The sequence below is a fragment of the Talpa europaea genome (genome assembly GCF_964194135.1).
Source record: "Talpa europaea genome assembly, chromosome: 3".
Taxonomy (NCBI): Eukaryota; Metazoa; Chordata; class Mammalia; order Eulipotyphla; family Talpidae; genus Talpa; species Talpa europaea.
The window spans coordinates 122668998-122694761 of NC_140069.1; the positions used below are offsets into that span (position 1 = coordinate 122668998).

The 25764-nt window shown below is 34.1% G+C and overlaps 1 protein-coding gene across 1 annotated transcript in view; it reads right to left on the reverse strand.

Annotated features, from left to right (window-relative positions):
* The window catches only part of SAMTOR (S-adenosylmethionine sensor upstream of mTORC1), a gene marked incomplete at its 3' end in the record, with an annotated part of 35150 nt that overhangs the window by 7877 nt on the left and 1509 nt on the right, over positions 1–25764 (reverse strand). Inside the window, exons 2-3 of the mRNA XM_084230944.1 lie at positions 15317–15458; positions 6680–6850 (exon numbers count right to left, since the gene is read on the reverse strand). Of these exons, the coding sequence (XP_084087070.1) occupies positions 6680–6850; positions 15317–15458 (313 nt within the window). The remainder of the gene's footprint in view (positions 1–6679; positions 6851–15316; positions 15459–25764) is intronic.

Sequence of the window (25764 nt, forward strand, 5' to 3'; positions counted from 1 at the left end):
TCCATTCTTCAGAGAATTCATTCTTTAACAGATTTAGAGGGTTCTTTTCTATGCAGTGTTATAGGGTTAGACTCTGGGATTACTTACAGTTCAAACATCTGTCCCTCATGGAGTTTTACCTGTTGGCCATTTATATATCTTCTTTAAAGATGAGCCTATTTAGCTATTCTGACAATTAATTTTTTTTTATTTCTTTCTGTTGAGTTATATGAATTTTTTGTAGATATTTCATTACTAGCGCTTAGATGTATGGTGTACAAATGTTTTCTTCCATTCAACAGAGTATCTTTTTGTTTGGTGATAGTTGCTTTTGCTATGCAGCTTTTTAGTTCGATGTTGTCCCAGTTGCTTATTTTTGCATTTGTTTCTATTGCTGTTGGAAATTAAGACATCACTAAAATCTTTGATGTAGAGTGTTTTGTCTGTGTTTTCTCCTATCTATTTTATGGTTTCAGGTCTTACATCCAAGTCTTTTATCCATTTGGGTTAATTTTTGTGTATGGTATGAGATAATGGTCTCTTTTCATTATTGTGCATGTGGATGTTCAGTTTTCCCAACACCAATCACTGAAGAGACTTTCCTATCTCTAATGTATACTCTTGGCTCCTTTGTCTTAGATTAGCTGTCCATGTAAGTGTGGATTTATTTCTGTGCTATCAATTCTATATCATTGGTTTGTATATTTATTACAATACGCTACTGTTTTGATTACTATAGTTTTGTAGCATATAGTCTGAAGTCTGCAAGTGTGATGGGACTTACTTACTATCTTGATAATATTGCTAAAACACCAGATCTGATATTTGTAATCATATCAGTAGAATATTAACCTTTCAGTAAAAGAAAGAACTTTAGTTTTAGGTTCAAATTTATATTAGTGTATATACTTATAATCAATATACAGTGCATTTCAAACAGAAAACAAAATATTATCGAAATATTTAGCAAGAGATAACATTAAAAACAGTATTCAAAATCATAATTTTTACAAATTGTACTCTCAAAGCAGACTTTAATATGTTTAATTAGGTCTTCTTTATTAGGGATTACCAAACATCATGTACTGTGTTCCCTCTTTCTGTCACAAGCCTTGAAGATGTCCAGTATCTTATACACTAAGGCAGGATAGAGTTAAGGCCTATGATAAGATTCCTGGATTGGAGTAACCACCTAATCAGTAGGCTGTGCAGTACTGTATTTTGCTCAGTGCTATCACTATTTGCTTCTCTCTTTCCTCTACAATTAACTCTTAGATGGATGATTATATCATCCTAAGAATGTCCTTCCTTCTTTCCTAACCTTCTGTACATCTGCCTACCTTACTTTCAGGCATGAAGCTTGTGTTAAACCCTTATTCCAATAATTATAAATATCAGTAATATCCTAAGCACTAATAAGCGCATACAAATTGATAAATTAAAGATCCCAATACTTAAGAGTAAGCAAATTTCATAAACAGACACTTCTCAATAAAAGCAAATGAAGAAATTATCCCTCTCACAGTCCTGTCTTAGTTGCTGGGAAACTCAAACTCAAAATTGTGAAATTATTAATAGCAAGGATAACAGGCATAAATGGCAAAAGAGTTTCTGCTCTCATATTGACTGACTGCTTAACTGGTAATGGTTTTACTGAGGGCTATGCTAAAAGAATTTAGTGAAGAACACTACATCTAGTATCCTAGGCTAATATCAAAACTAAGTAGATTCTGACCCAGAACAATCATAATTGGATGGTTTCCTCTAAATACTTAAAACCAAACAAAATTTTCTCCTTTAAAATTAAACAAGAGCTAAATGAATTGGCTTAAATGGTAGCATAAGAGGAACCTATACTCACTTTCTCCTATAGATACAACAAACCTACAACTAGGTATGCAGTAATTTATAATGGAGTACTAAAAAACAGACAAATAGAGATCCCACAACCAAGAATAAAAGGAAAATACTGAGATGGTAGAAAAGAGATAACTCACTCGAGGCATGGCAATTCAGGTTGGGAGAGATTTCAAAAGTATGGAACTTCCCCCTGGGGAGTAGAGGAGGGTAGTGCTCTGCATGTTACCCTAACCTTTTAATTCTGCACAAAAGAGTCATGTCCCTAGAGTCCCAGCATTGAAGGGCTGGTGGGAAAAACACTCTGAGGAATCTAGGAACTGCAGGAAACAAAGAACTTGCCCTTAAAAGTCCCACTTGCTCAGGACTCAGCACAGTAACACCAGTCTGAAAAATGTTCAAATTATGAGTGAAAGAAACACATTTGCACTCTTACAGTGTCTGCTTGAGAGATAGGAAGCTTTGGGATCATCTCCAGGTCAGAAACACTGGCAGGTGTCATTTGGCAATTTCATAAAACCATGCTAATACCAGTGCTAACTGTTCTGATCATAGAACTGTGACCTTTCCTCCCACCTATAAAAAGTGTGGGCAAACTGGATGAGAGCTTCTCTACTCATCCCCTCTCTGAAACTGTACATCTCTGTCTGGCACCTGGAACCTAAACCCAGACAGAATAGCAAAAAGAGAAAAAATTATTTTTTTAAAGTGAAAACACCTCAAGGAATATCTGGGACACCTTTGATCAAGAGGAATAATATTCACATTATCGAGGTCTCATTTAGAAAAAGTAGAAAGAACAGGAAAAATTGAAGTAATAATGGCTGAAAATTTCCCTAATCTGGGGAAGGAAATAAGACAGGCAGGTGCAAATTTGAGTTTCAAATAAAAAGAACTTAAGATCTATACCAAGACACATTATAGTTAAAGAAGCAAAAGTTAAAGAGAGAATCTTTAAAAGCAGCCAGAGAAATGCGCCATATTTTTCAACAAAAACTTTATATATAGAGAGTTCAAAGGAGAATGACATGATATACACAAAATGCTAAAGAGAAAAAACTACCAATCAAGAATACTTTACCCAGAGTTTATCACCACTAAACTGGCCTTGGACGAAATGTTAAAGGAACTTCTTTAAACTGAAAAGAAAGGCACTAACCTGAAAACACATTAAAGCAAAGCAAAAAAAAAAAAAAAAAAAAAAAAAACTGGAAAAGGCAATTATACAGAGAAAGTAGATCTATACTTATAAAGACAGCTTGAAAACTGAAAGACAAACGTAGTAAAATTAAAGGTACAATAATTAGATTAATAGGATGTAAAGATTTAAAATGGAACATCAAAAAGGGAAAAAAAAACTTGTACTTGATATTAACCAAACTTATTACGGCACTCTTTTGCAATACACACACATATCAAATCATTGTTGTACCCCTTAAACATATATGCTGCTACATGTCAATTATATCTCAATAAAAGTGGAAAAATAATCTTGTACTTATTAAATAAAATTTGTGCCTAAATGGATACATATGTTACTAGCACCAGGTAGGTTTTCCTATTGACAATAAAATGGCAACTGGTACTGTTAGGGGGAAGAGGATGTCCCAAAGCAAATTCCATATAGGCTTTGTGGACTCCACCCCCACCCCAGGTCAAAGCCAAAGACACTGGGAACTCCAAATCCCATCACCACCAAAGGGAAGGTGGCTGGGACCTGAGGGTGGGGTTAAGCAGCCAGGTGGATACAAAAGGCAGACACGTGGGCTTTGGGGGGGGGGGGGTCCTCCATTTTTGGCTCTCCGCCAGCTCGCAGCTCTGAGAGTGTTTTGGGTTTCCAGGTCGTTGGATCGGGTAGGACGCATTAAAGACTTTATTTCCCTATTTTCCCCCTGAGTTGTATATTTTCCTTATTTCTTTTTCTCTTGTAAATAAACCTTTTATTAACCCTTTTGCGTGGGTCTGTAGTAGAGTATTCATAAGTCCCTTTAAAGCGTGCGGGTGAGGACCCACAGCCAGGAACCCGTTTAATATCGGGGTTGCTCTATAACAGTACTATTAATAATCTTCCACTTATCTCTTATTTGTGACTTCTTAATGGATAGTCACTTTATTTTTTACATAAACTGTAACACAGAATTTAATTTCATCTTTATGAAGTATTCTGAAATCAAAGATGATAATGCATGCAACAGCCACATTCAGCAAAAAACTTTTACAACGGTTTACATTACCTTTTCATTTAGTCCTTGAAAATGCCTGTATAATAAGTTTCTCAAGGATGAAAATACTAGTACTGAGCGTATTATTTTTCTACAAAATTATGCCATAAACTTGCTCAATTTTCTATCCTATTGCTAATAAACCTTACAGGCACACAGTATGTAAATTAAACCCCATAAGGACTGAATGCTGAAAGTAGGTTGCAAGGTGTAAGAAAGAAACTAAAAATGAGCATCTAGTCCTATGTCTGGCCCAACAGAGTACTGAATGCTGGCAAACATTTATCATGGCACAGGGAAAATTAATGAAAGGATACACGGTTCAATTCTAAAAGAGTTAAAAAGAAACCTTAACATATTATTGTTTCAGCCATCCATTTCACATTACAGTGCTTGGAAACAAAAAGTCTACCACAGATAATGACAGAGCTCATCAAAAACACAGCTGTTTTTGAAGTCAAAAATAAGTAACTTGGTTATTGAGTTGGCATTTTGTTTCAAAAAGGAACCCCACTGTGGATCATCTAGTTAAACAAGACTAGTAAGTTCACTTTTCAAAAAAAACTGCATTAGAAATTTTCTATTAAAGGACACATGGTGCCAGTTTCATTTAAATAACAAAAAACCTATTCATTTAGGATTATAAATGAATCTTTGCAGTAAGAGTGACAAATATCTCACTAAATACACAGAAGAGGATGCCTTAAGTTGCCACAGTTTAAGAAAAGTCAGTAGCAAGTTAAATAGTTTTCAACTCTGAATCAACTATTCAAAACAAAAAGGGCATTCTATACTTAACGTCTTTAGTTTGCTTTGCAATCTATGTGATAAATTCAGTTGACCTAATAAAAACATACTGCATGACAAGCTCAGCTTCTATGCATACTTTTGGAAATTGCATAGACTCATGAGAGCACAAGGAAAATGTCTTAAACAGAATGAAAAACAACATCCGTGAATATACTAGAGGACAGCTGCAGAGGTTGCCATTTTAAGATTAGAGTCTTCATTAGGGCAAATGACTAGGATCTAATAATGTCACCACTTGGGGGGTTGGGGGAAGTTGTTTTACTACAACTGGAGAAGAGACTTCTCTAAATTACACACTGAAAATGATTTCCAAATCCATGAAAAAGACTTTTTTTAAAAAGCAGCTGAGAGAAATACTGATTAACAATAAACTAGAATGCACAAGTTACTTCAATCTTTAGTTTGTGGTATGAAAAATGACAAATAGGTGGGTAAATGCATATGTAAGCACACAGTTATATTTTTTTAAAAAAGGAAAGGGTTTACAGTCTAATACTTCAATTATCTTATTAAAAAAACAAAAATCCAAATAATATATAGTTAAACAGTGAAAAAGCAAAAACTCATTTTAATAAAGCTATTAACTCCAAAAATTATTTTGCACTGCAAGGCTGGGTAAGGGCAGATTTGTTCTTCAAAAGTGTCTCATCTATTAAAGGTTAATTTCATAACTAAATATCAAGCCTGGGTAGTAGAAGAAATTTGTGGCCCATTGTAAGTAAAGAGCACTGAGAGCAATACCATACTCTGAACAAAAAGCACTGTGTAAAAGACTACTTCCATGGCTCAAAAGAGAAAAGAATAGATACTACTCAGAAGTAAACAAGTTTACAAGAAAAAGTCAGTAAACAGTGAAAATATAGATAAGGTCACAATGAGTTCTGTCCTTGATCACTGAAACAGATTTAAAATGTGAGGCAGGATTAACTCACAAAGAGAAGCTAGTGGCTGGAACAGATTTGAAGAGAAGGTTATATACAGTATAATGCAGTACAAGTAATTACAAAGTCTTGCAGTAAGAGAAATCCACAATTACTTTCCTGCACTTTGGTTATGCCTTTGTTTGGATTCTGAGAAATTGCTTTAGATTCACTGGGCTACATTTAGTACAGAAGCCACATGTGTAATGTTGTAAGACATAGTCTAGTAATATAATCATCCTTCTTAGAGTAAAAAAACTACCTCTAGGTTGTGGTAAGCCTTAACTGCCCCATAAAACAGGAGCCATAAGTACCTTATGAATATGAAACTAACTTCCTGCAGTGTTTCCACACCGAATATTGTCTTACGGTATCCTGGGCTAGTTTAAAGAAATTTCTGTAAGTAGACTTTATAAATATCATTATAAGTAGCTATCCTCCCACCCTCAACTTTGCTATCATTATTACTCACTTTTACTTAGACTATGTCATTGCAAATACAGTTCCTAACATCTTTAACTCGCTTTTCCCTCAGTTTTCAAAGATGTCATTTATAAAACATGCTAGCGGTTAAATCAAATTTATTATGGACAGCCACTTTAAACAGTTCAATTGGATTATGCTGTTTTGATTCTTTTCACTACTATAAAGTAACTATTATGACATTCAACAAACTAGTCATTCTTATTTTTAGTGACGATAATTTGTTACAGAACTACTAGTTTTCAGATATCCCTTGAAATTTAAAAATCTGCATTTCTCCAGGCCAACATATTACCAGAAGAATAACAATCTGTCCACTACTTGGTGTGAACTATTACATTATTTTACATTACTAATACAGCTATCCCAGGATAATATCAATTAAAAAAAAAGAAAAAGGATACTTACTCAGTTATAAATTCAGGGTTTGTAAAGCTGAGGTTGGTTAAATGACCTTCAAGTTTAGAAGACTCGTGCGTATTTAAGGCTGGAGTGGTCTTAGTGGCGAGTACAGCTCTTTTTTCATCTTTTTCAAGTGCTTTTCTCTTCCCACCATTTTGGAAATATTCTCTACATACACTACAAGTCAAAATAAAGTTACATTTCAAAACACTAGGTATGAATATAAAATGGGAAAACAATCTTTCGTAATCAAAATGGGAACTTACAAATTTCAGATTCCTATTGTGAAAAGGTCACATAAAGGCAAGGTCAGGGATCTTGTAGTACTTTCAATTTTTTTTAATACTGTACAACAAATCTTGATCATAGATTATGTTTAATAAATAAAATAAATAAAAAGTATGTATTCCAAGAGTTCATATGTTCCTGTATGTTTTGCTGCTTTATTCTGAACTAAAACGTAAGTTGCTTCAGAAAAACTTAGATAACTCTGCTATTTGGTGACAAACAGAAGAGTAGTAATAGTTAATTGTGAGCCAGCTCTGTTCATAATAGACAAGTATCTAAACAGTTGTTTTGCAGATCTTTCCTGGCTTATGAAAAGCTAGTCAGGTTGTCAATATATTAAGAATCATTTATCTTCTTATTTGCTCTGAAAGAAAGGCATAAAAATCTCATTCAGGTAAAAATAGTATATCATAAAGGGATACACCAGAGAAAATGGAGGTTGAACTAACAGGGATTTTTTAACACAGGAAAATAATTCCTGTCCATCAAGATACCATTCTTGAGTGTTCCAATTCTTGTACTATTAAAATGCAGATTTTTCAAAATGTGTCATTTTTAAGCTCATATAGTTTAGCCCATATATCAGGTGGCTATCTGGAATCAGCAAGTGACAACTGGCAAAACTTATAAATAATTTTCTTCATGCCCAATATAATTTTAGCGTAAATATTGTACAATGCTTGAGTATCAAACATTATTATTAAAGCCAAGCAACGTAAAGGAAAAAAAGATTAGCGAGACCTAGCTCTGGGCCCTGGGTTTATAGTGCGACTGGAGACACACACTTGAAAACAATTAAGTGGCAAGCACATCCAAGCTGCTTAACATGAATGAGAATGGAAGCTAAACACATTTTCTATCTCTTTAGATCCTTAAAATAAACCACATTATTGTTACATATAGCTCACAATTTAAACAAAGCTAGACTATGTTTCTCCATACACTGCTTGATGAATTTTCAAAAATACATGGCAAGAGAATAATTGAAGAATTTATTTAAAACTGGTTTCTTCAAGTAGAACTATGGTCTAAGGCAACAATGCTCATTTCTCCTTATACTTAGAGTATAATATTATTTCAGCTTCAGTTCTTTTTAGTATCTATTATTTAAAACTTTACTATCCTATATAAATTTAGTTTTATTTCTAATTATATACAGGAACTTGTCATTCATCATCAACCAAACATTTAAGTACTGATCATGTGCCAAGCACATAGGCAATAGGAAAACAAATTAAAGAAGGTACAGCTGCCCTCAAGGAGTTCAGACTACTGAGGGAGACAAATTATTATATAAAAACAAAGAAACTACAATTGATAAAACACAATTAACAAGTGCCTAACTAAGTCTAAATAGATAATATAAACTGATTTTAGAAAGATGAGTAGGAATAAATCAGTCAAGGAAGAGGTTATTTAAGGAGGAGAATGCTTTCCTGGCAGAGAATAGCATAAACAAAGGCCTGGAAGTCTCAAACTCTGTGTGAAGAAATGTGAAAGACATTTGGGACAAAGACAATTAGAACACCAGCCACTGGAAGATCAAAAGGAATGAGCATGGGAAGCTGTCACCAAGGGTGAGTCTTAAGAAGATAATGCTTTTGGAGAAGGAAAGAAACTTAAGAAAAAGAATTTAACCCGGATGGTTGATGATTAAGCGAAAGAATGGAAGTAATTAAGGATATGATGTCACAATCTATACATATAAATAAAAAAACCGCAAGTCAGACCAGAAGTGGACAAAGGAACTCCACTTGTGTATTTGTAGTAGCCTAGCAAAGAACGTTGGAATTAAGAAAAACAGGTAAGCCAACCAAACCACTACCTACTATGTTGATACACCATCTAGAGACACTCCAACATAACAGACAAAAACCATTTTTTGACCAGCGAACTCAGCAACCATACAAGTTTCTGCTAGACAGGAAGAGAAAGAATACCAAAATAAACTTTACAGAGGTGAAAATTCTCCAAGACACAGAAGACAAAAACACCACAAAAGAGAAGAAAACTGTAACAATATTAACTACGATATACTTAAGGAATTACAGTTATGAAAGAAAAATTAAAATTCGAAATAAGAGAATAAAGAAGTAAAAAAAAAAAGGAGATTATTCCATGAATATGGATAAAAAGACTCAATATTCTCAGTGTCACTTCTTCTCAACTTGATCTACAGAGACAATATAGTCCCAATCAAAACCCCAGCATATGTGGCCTTCCTGGTGGCGTAGGGGTTAAAGACTCACCACTATCAACTATCAGCAGCCACTGCAGCACGAGTTTGATCCCTGGCCAGGGAGCTAACCTATGTGGTGCAGCAGACCTGTCCTGTCTCCCCGCCGCTCCCCTCAGCAGTATATTTCAGTAGATCTGCCTGTTCTGCTCCCTACTCTGCCTCTAATGAATCCTCTCCCCCCCCTACTTCTGGCATAGACCGCAGTTCTTGTACGCATAATAAAAATAAATTTAAAAAACCAAACAAAAAACAAAATCACAGCATATATACTTTGTGGATACCAACAAACTAATTCTAAAGTTTATATGGAGAAAAGAAAAGAATCCAGAGTAGCTAACACAATACTGAAGAACAAAAAAGGTAGAAAATGACACTATCTAGGCTTCAAAACTTACTATAAAGCTATAGTAATAATAAAGACAGTGTGGTACTGGCAAAAGAATAGACAAACAGATCAATGAAACCAAAACAGACTTATATAAATACAGTCAACTGATAGTTGAGAGGGGAGCAAAGGTAACACAATGGAGTGAAGATACTCTTCAGTTAATGGTACAGAACAAATGGATAACCATCCATTTGCTAAAAAATGAATATAGAGGCATTATACTCTTTGCAAAAATTAACTCAAAATGGATCATTAAACTAAATGTAAAATACAAAACTATGCAATCTTGGAAAGTTTTATAAAATTTCTGGGAGAAAACGTAGATGACCTTGGGTTTGCCAATGAATTTTTAGATACAATACCAAGTCACAATTCATAAAAGAAAAATTGAGAAGTCAGACTTTATTAAAATTAAAAACTATTGTTCAAAGGACAATGCAAGAGAATGAGAAGACAAGCCATAGTCTGGAAAAAATATTTACAAAACATATATGATAAAAGACTATTAAGCAAAATATACAAAGAACTCAACATTCAACAAGAAACAAGCCAATGAAAAAGTGGGCAAAAGAGCTAAACATACACCTCACCAAAGAGATAGGTAGATAACAAATAAGGATATGGAAAATGCTCATCATCATATGTCATGAGGGAAATGCAAATTAAAACAGCAATAAAATACTGCAATACACTATTAGAATGGCCAAAATCCAGAACACTAAACACACAAATGCTGGTAAAGATGTGGAGCAACAAGATCTCTTCATGCTGATAGGAATGCAAAACGGTGTACTCTGGAAGACAGTTCGGCAGTTTCTTACAAAACCAAACATCCTTCTCCCATAAGGGATCCAGCAATCATGTTCCTTGGAATTTGCCCAAGAGAGTTAAAAATGTACATACACAAAAAAATCTGCACATGAATGAGTAGAGCAGTTATATTCACAATTGCCCAAACTTGGAAGCAACCAAGATAACCTTCAGAAGATGAAGGGATAAACAAACAGTGGCATATCCAGACAATGGACAACTATTCGTTGCTAAGAAGAAAAAAACTATTTAGCCATGAAACTACATGAAGAAATGCATATTATTAAGTGAAAAACATTAATGTAAAAGGTTATCTAATGTGATTCTAACTATAAGACATTCTAGAAAAGGCAGAACTATGGAGCCAACAGAACACGGGTAGCTGATGTGTGTAGGGGAAAAAAGGGATAAATAGATGAAACAGAAGATTTTTTAGGATAGTAAAACAATTCTGTATGAGTCTATAACGGTGAATATTTGTCATTACACATTTCCCAAAATGCATAGAATATAAAACACCAAAAGTGATTCCTAATGTAAACTATGAACTTTAGATGACAAAGATGTGTCAATGTGGATTCATCAGTTTTAACAGATGTACCACTATGGGTGAATGTTGGTGAAGGAGAGAGAGTGTGGGAGACACTATGTAAACAAATGAGAACCTGAAGAGAAATTATAATCATTACATGCATTGTGTTAAGTGCTGGCTAGATTTAGAAAAAAATACTATAGGGTACATTTGCAGTCAATGAGAAAATCTGAATTCATAAAGTAGATTTTTAAAAATATTTATTTTTGCATGCAAGAGCTGGGGTGTAGGCCAGAGGAGCAGGGTGATGAAAGGATTCACTAGAGACAGAGTGGGGAGTAAAACCAGGCGGACTGAGTGAAATACACTACTGAGGGGAGCAGCAGGCCAGACAGGAGGTCTGCTGTTACATGGGGGTCAGCTCCCTGGCTGGGGATTGAACTCATGCTGCAGTGGCTGCCAACAGCTTCATAGTGCTGAGACTTATTAACCCATTGTGCCACCAGGGAGGCCCCATAAAGTAGATATTTTAGGAAATTACTGCTAATTATCTCAAAGGGATATAAAGGTATTATGGTCATGCAGAATACCTTCACTTTCAAATGGTTCAGAAACAGTGTGTGTATTTTTCTGTGTGTGAAGAAATTCTTTTATTAAATTACAACTATACCTTTATAAAGTGTTTTCTTTCTAGTTAATATTTCATATGACAAATTAAATTTTGAAGGAAATCTTATGTATTATTCTTTGAGATAAACAGTTAAAAAAATTTACAGAAGAAAGAAAACTAACTGGAAACAAATTTTTGTCAAATCCTTTTTAAAGCTCACTTTAGCTTGCAATGTGACATGCTCACTCTTAGAATAGTCAGCAGAGAAAAGAATTACATATAACCCAAGTAGGAATTCCAGGAAACTCAAGTTTCAAAATTCAATGCTATCTTTTTTTTTTTAAGATTGATTGATTGATTGATTGATTGATTTATACAAGCACTGGGTACAGTCAGAAGCGTGGGAGGGTGAGAGAATTCACCAGAGGCAGAGCGGGGAGCAGAGCAGGCAGAAGGACCGAAGTACACTGCTGAGGGGAGCAGCGGGCGGCAGGAGGGGTCTGCGCGCCATGTGGGACCCTCCTCTGGTGGCCGGGGAGCAGCCGGGGATAGAACCAGCGCTGCAGAGGCTGCGGGCAGCTTCACAACCCAGCGCTCAACCGCTGCGCCACCGGGGAGGCCCTTCAATGCTGTCTTGAAGCACTTTTTCCCAATCTAGTTTAGTAAAGACGTTATAAAACTCTTGGGATTACTTTCCATGGAACAATCTTTTTACCATGTTCTGCCACTGTTCTTTTTCAGCAATTTGACCTAAAAATGACGTCTTTCAGAACACATATATGTACAATAACTACTGACAAAAACAAAAACCTCAGGAGAGAAAGAAAAGTGTGAAACAGGTTCACTATTCAAGTAGAACAGACTTGCAGGTGCTCCCACAAGATCACCACATAGCAAAGTCCATCTAAGAGAGAGTCTTGAGAACATGCATGATAGATTGGAATACTAATTTAAAAGTAATGCTGCTAAAAGCCAAAATGATGGTCTTAAAACTTGGTTTTGTGGTTTCCTAACTGGATTATATGATTGTTATGTTACAAGGGAAATATTTGTTACATAATATAACTCATTTTTAGTAGGAAATGTTTAATATAAAGGACAGATTTATAACCACTTTCTCTCTCTACAACTAAGCAAAAGTGTCATACATTTTAATTCTAAGAATTCCATTTCTTATCATTCTGGCTCCTGACTTTAGTTTGACAACTCCACAATTCTGTGACTCCACAAACATTGATGGTACCACCTATTTACTGATCCTCACCCACCTCATACTTTCTACTCCCTTCTTACATGTCATCATAATTATCACAATGTAAAAACAGTTACTCCTTGCCTCTTTAAAATACACTGTTCTGTCTATTCATTTCCTCACTATTCAAAAAACAAAACAAAACGATTTCATTATAACTTTGTGCCTTAATTACTACAGTAGCCTAACTGGCCTTGTGTGTGTATCCACACACTGCTTCTTAAATTTAATTTATTTAAAAAAATTTATTACTGAGATAACACTGGTTTAAAATACTGCACAAGAATGAGGGGAACAGAGTCACACCTCCTCAGGCACTGTCACCACACCCACCAGCAAAGCACCTGATCCTCTTCAACACAGACCACTGGGTTCCTTTCCCTCTTTACCCCCCCACCTCCCCATTTAGTAGCCTCAATTCTTTAGTCATAATTCTAGGGTTTGTTCTGGTTTAGTTTTGTCAGTTCCTTTGCTTGGTTTCTCTGTCTTCCCCATGAGTGAAATCATCTGGTATTTGTTTTCCTCCTGTGAGTTATTTCACTTAGCATGATTCCCTTCAGTTCCATCCACGTTGTTGCAAATAACAGTATTTCATCTTTTTTGTTAGAGCTGAGCAACACCCTATCATCTATATGCTATATCTTTTCTTACTTAAACCCTTGCCCTTCCTATAGCTTATCTTAACATAGTGATTAACCCTTAAGAATTCTAGACGCATTTTAAAAGGTTAATAAAATCTTGTTATTCCTTAAAACAGCGAAAGACTTCTTATTTCACATGTAGTAAAAGTTACTGTCTTTACAATGATTCAAATAATTCTGCAAAATCCAGCTGGTCATTACCTTATTTTCTACCTTTTATTCTGCTCTACCAACGCTGGTCTCCTCGCTGTTTCTCAAACATGCTAGCACACCCCTGCCTCAAGGTCTTTGGACTTGTTAGTGCATGCTCTCTCACTTCCTTCATGCTTTTTACATGTCACTTCAATGACGCTTTCTCTGGCTACCCTATTTAAGATCGCTTTACTTCTCTTAGCATTACCATTACCTGATTTAGTAACTAGTTACACATTATTTCTTGCCTAAAACATCCCCCACCCTACCCCTTAGCATGCAAAATCCATGACAGTAAGAATTATGTCTGTTTAGTTGATACTCCCAGTGTCTAGAATGTGACTGGTACATAATAGATAGTCATTCAAAATTATTTATTAAATGGATAAATAAAAACTAAGTTAAATACGTATTTTTGTCTGGGTTATTTGAATGAATGAAATATGCCTTAATACACATAATTTTAATGAAATTAAAAGAAATTTTGATTAAAAATTGAAATAAAATTATAATCAGAAGTTACCATAAACTTATTGTTCATACAGAGAGATAATGATTTACTTTCCTGGGAATTGATTTTTAAATTCAATAAAAACATATATCCCATTCTCAAATTTAAGAGATCATCAGCAGTATTTCATTTTCTGATTTTTTAAACATTAGAATCTATAGCATGAGAAAGCAAACATTATCTGACATATATTTATATAAGTGCTGGAATACCTTGAATCAAATATCAGAAAATTGGGATCTCAAAACTTCTAAAATGTTTTTAAATTTTAAATTATAGAAGAGTATTTACTTTTACTTAAATCCAAATAAGGATAATCACACTTAAAGAAATTTCTATACAATAATTAATGAAAAGTCAAAAGTTAAACCTCATACTTTAATGTTTAAATATATTAAATGTACTTAAAGCTACAGTCTTTAAAAGTTAAAGCAAAATTTTAAGTTATGTCAAAGAAAAACATTTTAATTGATAGAAGGTGAATAAAGTAGATCTAGGGAAAATGAGGCAAGAGGGAGTTGTTTAAAAGACATCATCTGTTATTTATTTATTTATTTGCTTTTAAAAGTTTTTACAAAACTATAAAACTGTAAATACCGTATATCCTAACAATCTCACTTTTGGGCATATATTCATAGAATATGAAACCATCAACATAAAACCTGTATGCTCTATAGGGTTCATGGCAGCATTACTTACAATTTTCAGGACATGGATGGACCCTAAATGTCAAGTCAGAGATAAATGGATTAAGAGGGGGTGGTACATACACATCATGTAGTATTATATTGCTTCATGAAAGGATGAAATGCAGATTTTCAACAAAATAGAGGGAACTGAAGAGAATGATGAGAAGCAGAATAAATCAGAATGATAAAAACAAATACTGGGCCATTTACGTAGCAGACAATTCGATACCACTAAAATAATTATAAAGGCAGCAGACATCAAAAAACATCCTTCAGGGATCTGAGGTTAAGAGGGAAAGGGGAAGGAAAGGGACAAGGGGACACAAGGGATGATGGGGGTGGGGCACAATACAATTAAATAAATAAAATACATCATCTGTTTTAAAATACTTATGGTTTTATGCAATGCATTATAGACACCATCATTTATGATTTTAAGAACATAAACAATACATTGGAAACCAAAAATGTTAGTTCATAAATACACTCACCTACAACACCATTCAATGCGACCTTCGCCCTCACAAGTTTTCGCCCAATGATTATCTGCCAAATTTTTCATCGCAACAGCATATTCACAAAGTGTTTCTTCATCCTCACAATGTTCTCGCCAGATCTTATCAAAATCTCCCACTAAAAACAAGGGAAAAAATGAATCGTTAAGTTTGGCATCATCTAAAATTACTTAAAGATGAGTATGAATAAAACTTTGATGCAGCCGGGCGTGGTGGCGCGCGGCCGGGCGTGGTGGCGCGCGCCTGTAGTCCCAGCTACTCGGGAGGCTGAGGCTGGAGGATCGCTTGAGCCCAGGAGTTCTGGGCTGCAGTGCGCTATGCCGATCGGGTGTCCGCACTAAGTTCGGCATCAATATGGTGACCTCCCGGGAGCGGGGGGCCACCAGGTTGCCTAAGGAGGGGTGAACCGGCCCAGGTCGGAAACGGAGCAGGTCAAAACTCCCGTGCTGATCAGTAGTGGGATCGCGCCTGTGAATAGCCACTGCACTCCAGCCTGGGCAACATAGCGAGACCCCGTCTCTTAAAAAAAAAAAAAAAAAAAAAAAAAAAACAAAAAAAAAAAAAACTTTGATGCAAACTTCAAAATTTTAAAAGTTCCTTTATCCAAAGATACATAATTTTTACTATGATGATAAGGTAAATACATTCTAAACATGGACTTGTAAAGAAGAATATAAACTAATAAATGCAAATGTACCTTATACAAGTTACAGTGTACAAATCAAAAACATACTGGAAGGGGAGAAGTAAGTCTGAGCATTCAAACATTAATTGTCCTGCTACTGTTAGGCAATATACCTTTGTAGAAACAGTAAAACGACTTTCTCTGCTTTGTGTCTGTTATTTTCTTGGATCCCTATTTGCTTATCAATCCTTATATCAAGGAGGGGCTGGGCTGATAGATGAGATGGCAAGATAAATTAGCAAGTTAAATACTTTTATTTACACACATGGACTTGCCCTAGACATACTAGATTTAAAAAATTTTCTAATCTTATGGCAAATTGTTGCTAGAAAAATTACCTAAAAAGCTTCACCAAACTTTGAATCTAATATGTTCTAGCCACTCCCTTTTTTAAAAAATTAAAACAATAATCACATTTAATATGAAATCTGAGATATCAATGTAAGTGCTGATAAAGGTCTGAGAATGCTAAGGCCAAATAAATGATATAACTTTAAGGGTGAAAGAGTAAACAAAAATTACCCAGGTGGCTTCATTGAATGTCCTTAGACATAAAATTTAAGCTCACTTGCTCATGTTCAAATATAGGTAAATTAATGACCAAACAAACTTAAAAGCATAAATAAAACAGCCAAATTTGAGGATGAAAATTCTACTCAAATTCTTCCTCCAAGTAAGACCTATTTGATTCAAGCATTTAAAAGCTGCTTTAAAAAAAAAAACCCAAAAAACTCTTTTCAAAATTTGAAAACTGTATTGTTATTTTAAACATACAGTTCAACAAATACTGAGTGAAAAACAAACTACTGGATTTCCAATTTTACCAAACAAGAAAAAGAAGTAAGGGTGCACATACATTGTTCACTTAAAAGTAATACATCTCAGTCTTGACCTGAACAAAAAAAGGGATGAGAGTGAGTTTACATTTGGGGAAGTGGGAGTTATTCTTACACTCCAATATTTCCATTAATCACCAATATTTGTGCAGTGACAGGGCTCTCAGTCTATTAAACAGTCCACTAAAAACAAGCAGGCAAACAAAAATTTTCTAAATTCTCAAAGAAAATCTCAGTTTTAACAACATCTTTCAAATGAAATTACTTATCAAGTCAAGCCCACTTGAGGTTAAAGTTGGTCAGTGCCCATTAAATACATTCAAATTTCCTCTATAAATGTGGTCAATCTGCACACAAAATGTGCTGAAACGCTAAGGCTTTTTTTTTTTTTTTTAATCATTTCGTTAGTAGGTGAACCAGTATTTAAAGACAGTTTTATTTGAAAGGACAATTTTTTTTTAAATTAAAAGGCAAATCAGATACTTCCTGGGGTCTGCATCAAAGATCTTAGTGACAATAGTATAAGAAATGTTTAAGTATCCATGTTCAATCAATCAGAGCTCTCAATGAAATAGTCTTATAGTGACTTTAATATATTGACATTTATAATTAATTAATTATTAATCTATTTTGCCACTTATTTCTTATAGGAATCTTATAAAAATATGAATGTATCTTAGAGAAAAGAGGAAAATCACTAAGAATACATATATTTCACTTTGCCCAAATACAGAGAATTCAAGAAATATTTTTAGAAAGCACAATTAAAAATAGATAAATCCTGCAGCATAACTTGAAATTAATAGCTAATAAACACTAATGGTCAAACTGAAATATCAATAGTAAATTTAAATAAGTCATTTGTTCAAATACAATTTTTTTAAAGATTGATTGATTGATTGATTTATACACGCACTGGGTACAGTCAGAAGCGCGGGAGGATGAGAGAATTCACCAGAGCCAGAGTGGGGAGCAGAGCAGGCAGAAGGACCAAAACACACTGCTGAGGGGAGCAGCGGGCAGCAGGAGAGGTCTGCGCGCCATGTGGGACCCTACTCCAGTGGCTGGGAGCCCGGGATTGAACTGGTGCTGCAGAGGCCGCAGGCAGCTAAGCACTGACTAGTTTAAAATATAGTCATCTGATTGTCTCACAAAATTATAGGACAAAGTTTACATTAACATGACTTCCACTTATTATATTCTCTATATTTGAATGTTCTTAAATACTAATTTTAAAAAAACTAATAGTTCAAAACATGAGTAAAGATAACTGAAAGTTGTTGAACCAAGTTCAATAGAAATCAATGAACCAAATTATTTTGAAGCTTGGCCCTATTATCAAGATAATACCATAATTATTACCTAGATACACTTTCACAATCATTATACATCACAGCTAAAGAATAATTACAAAACTACTTCTTGTAAAAAAAAAAAAAGACAAAAACAATGAGGAAAAAATAAATAGCACATTAATTAATGCAGAGTTACATTTTAAATAATTTTGTGATTAGTTTAGGATATTAGTCTGATTACAACTGTCTTTGTAAAAAAACCAACTACCATGAAATGTTAGGGAGTTACTCACTTTTGCTCTCATTTAATAACCTCCAAAACAGCTAGGTGTATTATAAATCCAAACTCCAGTAAACCAACAGAATCCTTTAACTATTTTGCCTTTATGAATTAATCTCTCTCCTGCAATCTAGTAAAGCAAATTTCCTTCCTTTTTTAAAAAAACTGATTTCACAAATTCTTCAAGATCTGCTTTCCACTTTATCATCTTACAATTCCCCATGCATTTTCTGTCCTTACAGTACTTTGTGAACTGTTTTTACATTATTATCTATTACAATCAGGTGTAATTTTTCAATTAGAAAGTATAAACTGAAAGGCAAAGATTACTTTTAACTTATAACTTGTATAACCTATGGACATTAATTAGGGTGCTCTTAATGAAGAAAATATTTAAATTTCTACCATGTTCAAAAAAATCCAGAAAACATGAAAATTAAAAGCAAAACTGACCACTAGGAAAAAATTCAAACTACAGTTGATAGCTGCCAACAGACACTGATCAAGAAGAAATAAAATTTTAATACTTCAAAATATTGGTCTAAAAGGTTAAAAGAAAAATTTTTTAATTAATATTTTATTTTATTAATTCTTACATCATTTTTCATTTTTGCACAATGTATGCATTATCATTTTTGTTATATTCCCCATACAATTGCACCCCCCCTTATTTTGACCCTAGTCGTTCCTCTCCCTCCCCCCCCGTAGTGTGTCCTTTAAACTGATTTTAAAAATTAATTTCATTTCATATTCTTGTTAAAAGAAATACTTGCAGTTGGAAGTACAGTCACATCCATTAAATTTTTTGATAACAGCAAATAGATCTTATAGGAAAACCTATAAGCGTAAGGAGAAACGGTTGGTAACAGCTTTATATAGATAAGGAATTACATCCATGTGGAAAAATGGAAAGGTGGGTGCTAAGGTTAATGTGTTTTTATATGCCAGGATCATTTGATGTTTACAGTTATTAGAAATTATAATTTTCAGGCCTGCCTGGTGGCATAAGGGTTAAGTCTCAGCACCACCATGGTGGTGGTCTAAATTCTATCCCTCATCAGGGGGCTAACCAACGTATGGTGCAGCAGACCTCTCCTGTCTTACCCGCTGCTCCCCTCAGCAGTGCATTTCAGTAGATCCACCTGTTCTGCTCCCTACTGTCTCTGGTGAATCCTCCCCGCCCAGTTCTTCTATGCATAAATAAATCTTTAAAAAATTTTTTTAAAAAGAGTATTTTTATCAATAACGCTATCCTGATTATCATTTAAAAATATGTAATATAAAGAATGGAGATAAAAGATGTGCAATAGTTGTAAATCTGAGGTCAATGTAAGATAAGAAAAGCATGTCATTATTTTTGGTGGTTTAGCCTGTGAGTCACAATATCAAAGATCAACACTGCACTACTGTAGTTCTTAATGGCATGATATTACAAAGAGAAGATAGCATATGATTCCAGGTATATAAATTTCTAAAAAATGAAGATATCTACAGTGATAAGAAATCAGTGGCATAGGACTAGAGAGAGCAGACTGAGTGCAAAAAAGGATGAGAAACTTTAGGGAACAACAGAAATGTTCTATATATTAATTGTGGTAATGGTTTCATACGTGTAGAAGATATCTGTTCAAACTACCTAAATTATACAGTTTAAATGGGTGTTGTTTACTATATATAAACTGTGCATCAAAAAATTTCATTTGAAAAATGATGTGCAACAAGCACAGTAAAGGTTACAAAATAAAAATAGCATTTCATTAAATTTAGGGGTCATCAAATAGATTAAAATTTAAAAAAGATTAACTCTGACTATCACAAACAAGTCTTCAGCTTTTGGAAACTTGGAGCTAATAATTAAATTTTTACTTAGGTATAATTGCCAAATATTGGCTGCCATCATAGGTAGATGACCAAATTGCCAAACTTGAGTTCAAAGAATTTTTAAAGGTCACTTCCTCTGATAAAAGGTAGGCAGAGAAACTCATGACCAAATGGAAACAAATTCAGCAGCTATTCCACGATGTAAACATAAAATGCTCACAACCAAATTGTCTTACAAACAGGTAAACAACACACAGAACAGCTCCTTCCGCATTTTGGGTTGCCTAATAGAGTGACACACCTAAAATGGAACAAAATATCCCAGGTTTTTTGTTGTAATAGAAACTCTTAAGACTCAAACAAAGCAACCAGCTGAAAACCTCAATCTTATACAAAATATGCATCTTACACCAAACATGCTGTGACAAATCATTTCTCTTATGAAGCAAAAAACAGCTAATATTCTAAAATGCCTTACTTTAAGATATATTCAAATAAGATCCCTATAAGAAATAAGAAAAGATTATTAATCATGTTTTATTTACTCCTAAATTATCATTTTTTAGCATTTTACCATTATCAATATTATCATTTTATTATATTAACAATGATCACCTATAATCCAATGTCCTTAAGAATAGGAAAAGGGGAGCAGCAGTTAAGGAGAAAAAAATTCTCTGTACATATAATAAAACAAGTTGATTCAACAAACATTTATTGAATGTTAAGGACAAGTCACTACCAGATCTGTATTTTGTAATATAGTAATATTAATTTATAATAATGATATATATAATGTGAAACATTTTTGAAAGGGTCCTTTTTTCTTTTTCTTTTTCTTTTTTTTTTTTTTTTTGTGGGACCCTCACCGGTGGCCGGGGATCGAACTGGTGCTGCAGAGGCTGCGGGCAGCCTCGCAGCCCAGCGCTCAACCGCTGCGCCACTAGGGGAGGCCAGAAAGGGTCCATTTTAAAAAATTAACCTAATTACAAATTTAAGTTGATACAGCCATTAATTCACTATAAAAATTTGTATGAAAAGTTACATTTTTAAATAGAATATAAAATTATTAGACTCAGCTTCTATATTTTTGTGTGTGTGCTTTAAATCTAAAAGGCGCAGTGCTAGATATTAGGGATACAAAAATAAAATGCAAAGTCCTACTCAAGGAACTATATAAGTTAGATGAGAAAGACAGACAAGTGAACTGGTAAGTGATAAATACAATGAATGTAAGCTTATTTGTGCTATGGAAGCATGAGGTATAAAGAAGTGTGCTTGTTTACATAAAATTGGATACTACTGATATCTTCCAATGTTCTGTCCTTAGTTTTATGTTATCACTTGTGCGGCAGTTCATTTGCTCTCAAAGCTTCAATGTCCAGAGAGGGATTCCAACCCTACCCTTTCAAAATGTGGCTAAGATTATGGAAAAAATTCCAAATAAAATTATTACTTACATCCTGCGATAAGCCACCCTACTTACTGACTGTCCTCCTTGCTCCTATTCCAACATACACATTTCCTAGTTAAATAGGAATGGCTACTGATATTTTCCCAGGCAAGAAATTTTGACATTATCTTTGACATTATCCCTTTACTTTCACTAAAACTGCTCATTTTGACCTTCAAAAAGTCTCTGATTTATCTTCTCTTTTTCATGACTACTATTTGTTCTATTATTAACTCCCAACCAGATGTATGATCCTCTGTTTTCTGGATTCCTTCCTACTCTTTCCTAGAGTACTTTAGCTTAGTCTATGAAGCTTCTAAATAATAGAGATGCCTGTTACACACACACACACACACACACACACACACACGCACGCGCTACCGTGGAATAGTGGATAACATCATATCTGTTATTTTTCCCCCACAAAAATCAAAGGACCTGCCTACACTAGCACCTTTCATTTTCACTTTTATCTTTCAAAATGCAAAAACCTCTTTAAAAAAACTAATAAAATCACACAGATGATTAGGAATAACAACATCAAATAGCTAACATACTATGCACTCCTAATGGAACTTTCTATCAGTGTTCCCTTTATCTTTTAGCATTACTGATCATTAAATTCTGCATTCCCCCCACCCCTTCCCTCAAGTGGCAGTTAAAATTCCTAGGGCAAAGTTAACCTTTTGTGGACAGTCTTCAACTTATTTGCTGACTAAGCAAAGATTCTATAATAAAAAGTAGCATTTTCTGGTTCTGTATCAGAATAGACATGATTGGAAGAACATATAAAGAAAACAGCAAAATCTCACTTGGAAAAAAAAAAAGTAAAACAAAGAGAACCTGTTCAAAGTGTCTTGGGGTCATGGAGTTGGTCAGTATTTTCAAGTAATGCTGTAAACCAGTGAAAAAGAAATTTTTTTCTTTATTCTCAACTTTGAAAACAAAGTCTGTTATCCCAATTTTGAAAGCAATGTCAAAATTTATTTCAGAGAAAATACTAACATTACACTTTAGGCCTTTTGGTTTTAGGTTTTTCCCTTCCTCCAATTTTGTTATAGGTGTTTGCTAAAGAATATTCAATTACAAATGTATTTTCATCTTATCCTAAAGTGCTAGTCTAGTTTACCCTTTGTCTCAGACAATAAGAAATTTGAATAATGAACAAGAATTAAACATCTAAACGATGCTATTAAGTTGGTGACTCTTAAAATGCTGCTTAACAACTGTTAAACATTGTTTTTTGGATTTAAGTCTATAGAACCAATCTATTCTTTATTTTCCTTTTTTTGCGTGAATGTCAGTAATGTCTTGTTTTATTTAACCACTTCTAAAATATTATCATTTTTAACATTTTTTCATATTAACAATGATTAACTATAACCCCATGACCTTGAGAATATCATCAGGCTAATATGTATTCTTATTCTTCTCTCACTGATTTATAAACTGTTTTAATCTATTTGGGTATAAAGGTAAGTAAGTCTGAATAAATTTATGAAATTTATTAAAGACAGTCACAGAATAGTTAAAAAAAAAAAAAAACTACATGGAATGGATACATACTTTTACTCCTAACAGCTGCAGCCTTTACATTTTCATGGTATTTTTGCATAAATACTTTTTTAAGTTTTGGAAAAAAAAAAGATGTCAGGCATAATAACAATCAAACATTATGTGACTAGCATTATGGAAAAAAAAATCATACAAGGGCAACTAAACAACTTACTGAATATACATAGTGCTCTACTCCAGTGAAGTCCCTGCTGGAAAGCAAAACTGGCTGTTTTTTTTTATTATTATTATTAAAAAGCTATCTATAACTCTTTAAAATATTTTAAATATTTTTAGTTTATATGAAGGCCTTATTTTTAGAATTCTGCACAGCAAATACAGAGAGCACTTATCTATATCTACAAGCATATTTTAATTTATATGAACTTAATCTGAAAGACTGTCTCTTACCTATAAATGGCTGACATCAGAAACATCCCTTATCACCACTGCTAGACATTTTCCTAGCATTTCTTCTTGGTAACTATTTCAGATACCAGCACTGCCTGGAACACTGACCTTTATCTATAATTCTCACTTTACCCTTATACAAATTGGCTAAGGATCTCTAAGTGGAGACATAGGACAGGCAGTAAAATGGAATGGGATGAGGAGAGAAAAGTTATAGAAGAAAAAAGTATATTAAACCTACCTGTTAGTTTTTACCATCCAATCTGCTGCCCAACCCTACATCCCCACTCCAAACCTACTCATCACCAAAAAATAAGCACCAGTTGGACAAATGGATGGTTGAAGGATGAAGAGAAATCTTCTCCTACCACAGCCAAAAACTCCTATTTTCATTCTTATTCCTGCTTCATTTTCAATTCTGCTACCAGGATAAGGGAAGGGAAAATCGTATTATCTAGCCCGACACTCATTATCTAGTTCTTACTCCAATCCTTACTATTGCATGATTATTCTATCTCCTTCTTCATTCTACCCCAACTTATTTCCTTTCCTACAATCTCTTCCAAAACCCCACATACCTCACATGGCCTCAACTCCATTAATACCCAGCAGAGATTACTGCATTACCATCAATTTATATCCTTTCACCTAGTAAAATTCTAGGATTACTTCCTGCCTTCCCATTTCCCCTCTGATTCCACCAAAATCTGGGGTCACCATTGGATTTAGAATTGGAAAGAAAAACTTATATCCATAAAATATGTATAGTTCTAACATGAAGTATATAACTTCAAGCAAGTTATTTTAATAGTTTTGGGATTTAGTTCACTTATGAAAAAGGCAGGCACTAGTTTAGATCACCATTCCAGGAGCTAGCTTAGAAATTTCCAAGCCCCAATGATAGGTATTCTGAAACTGTACACCTGAGGTGGGATGCAGGAATTTTCTAAAAGTCATCCGTGGTTACCCTAGCAATCATTCATGTCTGGGAATAACTGACAAAAACGTTTGAAGTTCCTTCTAGTCTAAAATTCCAAGAGTCTAAGCTGGAATTTTTACTGTATTTTCTGATGGGACAATTATTAAAACTATATATAGTTTCCATAGTTATTGGTTTACAGGTCAGGTCTGTTACTGATTAAATAGGCCTTTGCAGGCTGACCTAGCACTTAAGCACCATTTGCAATATTTTATGACCAGAGCAAACTTGCAAATAAACTTGTAAAATATGCTTGCAGACTGGGGGCCATTAGTTAGAACAATACTATGACCTCATAGGAAAATACTAAAAATTATTTCTTTGGGATTATTGTATATACAATCAGACTTTTTCACAGATGGTTCTTTTTACAGATTTTTGTCAAATCAAGATTTGACTCACAAGTCAGAAATAAAAGTAGAAAGGATATTCATCAGATTCCTTTACTTTTCAAGTTCATTGATAGGCCTTTTTATGTCACTGGAATACAGCTAGAGAAGGTTAGATCATTGGTGGAACTAGACATTAAAATACCTAAAGAACAGTCTCATTCAAATATGTACAGTCTGCAAGGATGTTACCCGCCCAGTGGTACACTAGAATTTTTACTCAGGAACTAGAAGCATCTATTCTAGCTCTGGTAACTTCCATCTACCAATTCTCATTATAGACAAGTGTCCCCTGGTTAATACCCAGGCTTAAAAGACATGTTTCAACATATGAGAACTAAACAAGAATAAACAGCACTTGAAGATATGATGACACATTAGTAGTGTGTTGAGTAGAATCTATTTAAACAATGAATAAGCTAATCTTTTTTCTTTAAATTGCCTAATTTTATACCAAATAGCATGATAAATTGAAGTTGTTCATTTATTTCTTCATTTCTCCAAACAACATAGAAATTTACAGTGACTACCATTATGTAAGTGCATTCTCTGAATACCAAAAATGATGCAATGGTTGCTATGGTAACTACTCATTTTATTGAATAAATTGGGTTGAGGTTTAAAGCATTCTTTTAAAAAACAAATTTCAACACCTTACCTATGCCTGATAAGTCTCTATCTATTGCTACCCATTATAAACAGTAACTATAAGCCACATTTG